This window comes from Triticum dicoccoides, chromosome 1A, assembly GCF_002162155.2.
Source record: "Triticum dicoccoides isolate Atlit2015 ecotype Zavitan chromosome 1A, WEW_v2.0, whole genome shotgun sequence".
In the NCBI taxonomy this organism is placed as follows: Eukaryota; Viridiplantae; Streptophyta; class Magnoliopsida; order Poales; family Poaceae; genus Triticum; species Triticum dicoccoides.
The window spans coordinates 267,970,350-267,972,946 of record NC_041380.1 but is presented as its reverse complement, the minus strand read 5'-3'; the positions used below and the strand labels follow the sequence as shown (position 1 = coordinate 267,972,946).

At 55.4% G+C, this 2,597-nt stretch overlaps 1 protein-coding gene across 1 annotated transcript; it reads right to left on the bottom strand.

Annotated features, from left to right (window-relative positions):
- Positions 1–254: 254 nt before the first annotated feature.
- LOC119268343 (beta-amylase 1, chloroplastic-like) lies at positions 255–2,185 on the bottom strand. The gene is made up of 4 exons (XM_037549950.1): positions 1,833–2,185; positions 1,538–1,748; positions 1,343–1,453; positions 255–1,254 (listed from the first exon to the last, which is right to left on the bottom strand). Exons 1-4 carry the CDS (start codon positions 2,168–2,170, stop codon positions 568–570), a joined length of 1,347 nt encoding a protein of 448 aa, XP_037405847.1. The 5' UTR covers positions 2,171–2,185; the 3' UTR covers positions 255–567.
- Between the last annotated feature and the right edge of the window lie 412 nt (positions 2,186–2,597).

Below are 2,597 nucleotides of genomic sequence, written 5' to 3'. Positions count from 1 at the left end.
GTCGTACTACTAGACTATAGTGGGTGTCATATCATCAAAATTTTGCACAGAGGTGTGAGAAGAGAAGATAGAGAATGAAATGGCGAAAGTACTCTTCCGCTCCCGAGGTCAAATGAGCTCGGGATGAACAATAAAATCAAAAAATAAAATAAAGTAAAATTGAGATCGTTCTGAAATCTTTGTGTGATAATTTGACAAATATTTGTATATGTATGACAAATTTCATCACGAAATGACATTCGTGGAAGTCACGATAAAAAATAAAATCAGTATTCCTTAAGGCTTTCAGAAACATCATTTTCGGAGCATTGATTTGTTTTTTTTGTCACGATTTCCACAAATGTCTCTTTATATGAACTATTGCAAGCACGCAAAACAATTATCAAAATTTATCAAAAAATGATTTTTTTGATTTTTTTTACTATTTGTTTTGATTTTTACTGTTAATCAAAGAGCATGTGCGCTCGGGAGCAGATACTCTACACCCCACTCAAGAAAAAAGGAAATGCAACATCGTTGCAGTGGACGCCGAGCGTGAGCCTACCGGAACGCAGCGACCGAGGAGGACTACCTCGCTTGGCTCATCCGTGTCACGAATAAGGCGAAGCGGCGCCAGTTGTCGGGCTGGAACAGGTCGGGGCCCATGCGGAGGTACGTGAACGCCACCATCCGCTCCTCCTGAGCCGTGGCCACCACCTGGTCGTGCGCCGCATCGTCGTACCGGGGCAGCGCGTTCTCACCGGCCAGGCCGACGCCAGCCTCGCGGGCGGCTGAGGCCACACGCCGCACCAGGCCCTCCGGCATGCACCGCGCGTCCTGTGGCTGCTCGTGGTCGCGCATCTCCACGCAGGTGAAGTTGAGCACGGCGCCGTGGCGGCCCAGCATGCGCGCGATCGGGAGGTACCCGTCGCGGCGCCGCGTGTTGTAGTACCCGGCCGTGAGCTCCGGCGCGTGCGACTCTGTGTCGTAGTGCCAGTGGATGCCGGCGACCTTGACCGATAGATGGACGCCGGGCTCGTGGCCGAACACGGGCGCCGCGCCGGACAGAACGCGGTCGCCGTGCTCCAGGAGCATCCGCGAGTACCAGGACATGAAGAACTGGCCGTACTCGGAGTCCCAGCCACCGCCGTCCTGGCGGAAGAAGTCCGTGTCGTCCGGCCGGCTGTTGTAGCCGCCGGCGTCCGTCGGCCCGCCCAAGCCCCAGTCCGGATTGCCCGCCGCCTCCGCTGCCATCTTCAGGCTGTTCAGCAAATACTGCACGAGGAAAAACAGAGCCAAAATGTCAAGAAACTTTCGAGATACAGGCAGGCTCACCACTTGAATTCAACCGGAGCTGGAGTACCTTGTCGTAGCATTGGAAGGCGCCGATGCCGGGGAATTCCCAGGTCCCCTCGCTCTCCGGGTACGACGGGTACCGTAGCTCGCCCGCAGGGCCCATGCCGACTTGAACTTCCTGCACGCCGGCACAAGGCAAATTGGCACCAGCACAATGGCGACAGAGAAAACAGAGAAATATAATCAAGTGCGTGGGACTTACGACGATGGTGTTGCCGAGGAAGGCGGCGAAGTGGTCGTGGAAGGCGGACATGAAGTCGGTGTAGCACTGGATGGGCGTGCGTCCGTCGAGGACGGGCATGTCGTCGCAGCCGAACGACACGTACTCGTAGCTGCGGCGTTCGCATTGGTCAGTGTAGGCGAGGTCCTGGTCTTTGTCCATATCCTCCACCACCCACCGCGGCAGCGGGATGCTGCCATCACCCACGAAGACGAGCGCCCAAATGTCACAAACGCCGCAAAGTAAGAAAGAAGGGGATCGGACGAAATGGCCTCACTTGACGGTGTCGCCGACGTTGCCGCCGCACTGGTGGAAGGACATGACGGCCTGGACCTTGAGCCTGGCATCGCGCGCCATCTCGACGAGCTTCATGTACCCTTCGAAGTTGTACAGCCCCGGCTCCTCGCCCTCCACGACGCCCCACCACACGTCCACCATGATTCCCTCCACGCCCGAGCTCTTGAGAGCCGCCAGATCCCGCGCCATGGTCTTCCGGTGGTTTAGACCGCTCCCGCAGCATGTCTTGACCGTGTCCAGCGGCATCATCACGAACACCGGCACCCCAGACTTCCTCGCCGAGGATGACTGCCCGGCAGCGGCGGCGCTCTCGGCCATCGCCTGGCACGCAAGCAAGGCACAGTTGATTTGGTGATCTGGTTTCCAAATCTCAAAGTGCTTCTTTGCGTGCGGTCATTGACTTTTTTCCTTTATGCTCCAGTTTTTTTTTTTGCAGGAGCTCCAGTTTTTTCTCGAAAACATTATCTGACGTCCGTCAGTTTTTTAACAACTCCCAACGAACGCCCTCCTCACCGTTGCACAGATCTCAGAGCAGGGCCGATGTCACATCAGATTTTGAACTAGTTCGTGCAAGGATCTACTAGATGCATTCGCCTGGCCTTGTGCTGCGTCAGGAATGTGCATGGCCCGATCGGTGTATAAGAGGCTATGCCTCTGGCTCAAGAGATCTCCAATGTACGAATGCATATGGAGAAGTGGAGCTATACTCAAATGCAAAATCTTCGCTTGGGTGGCGGTCCAATAT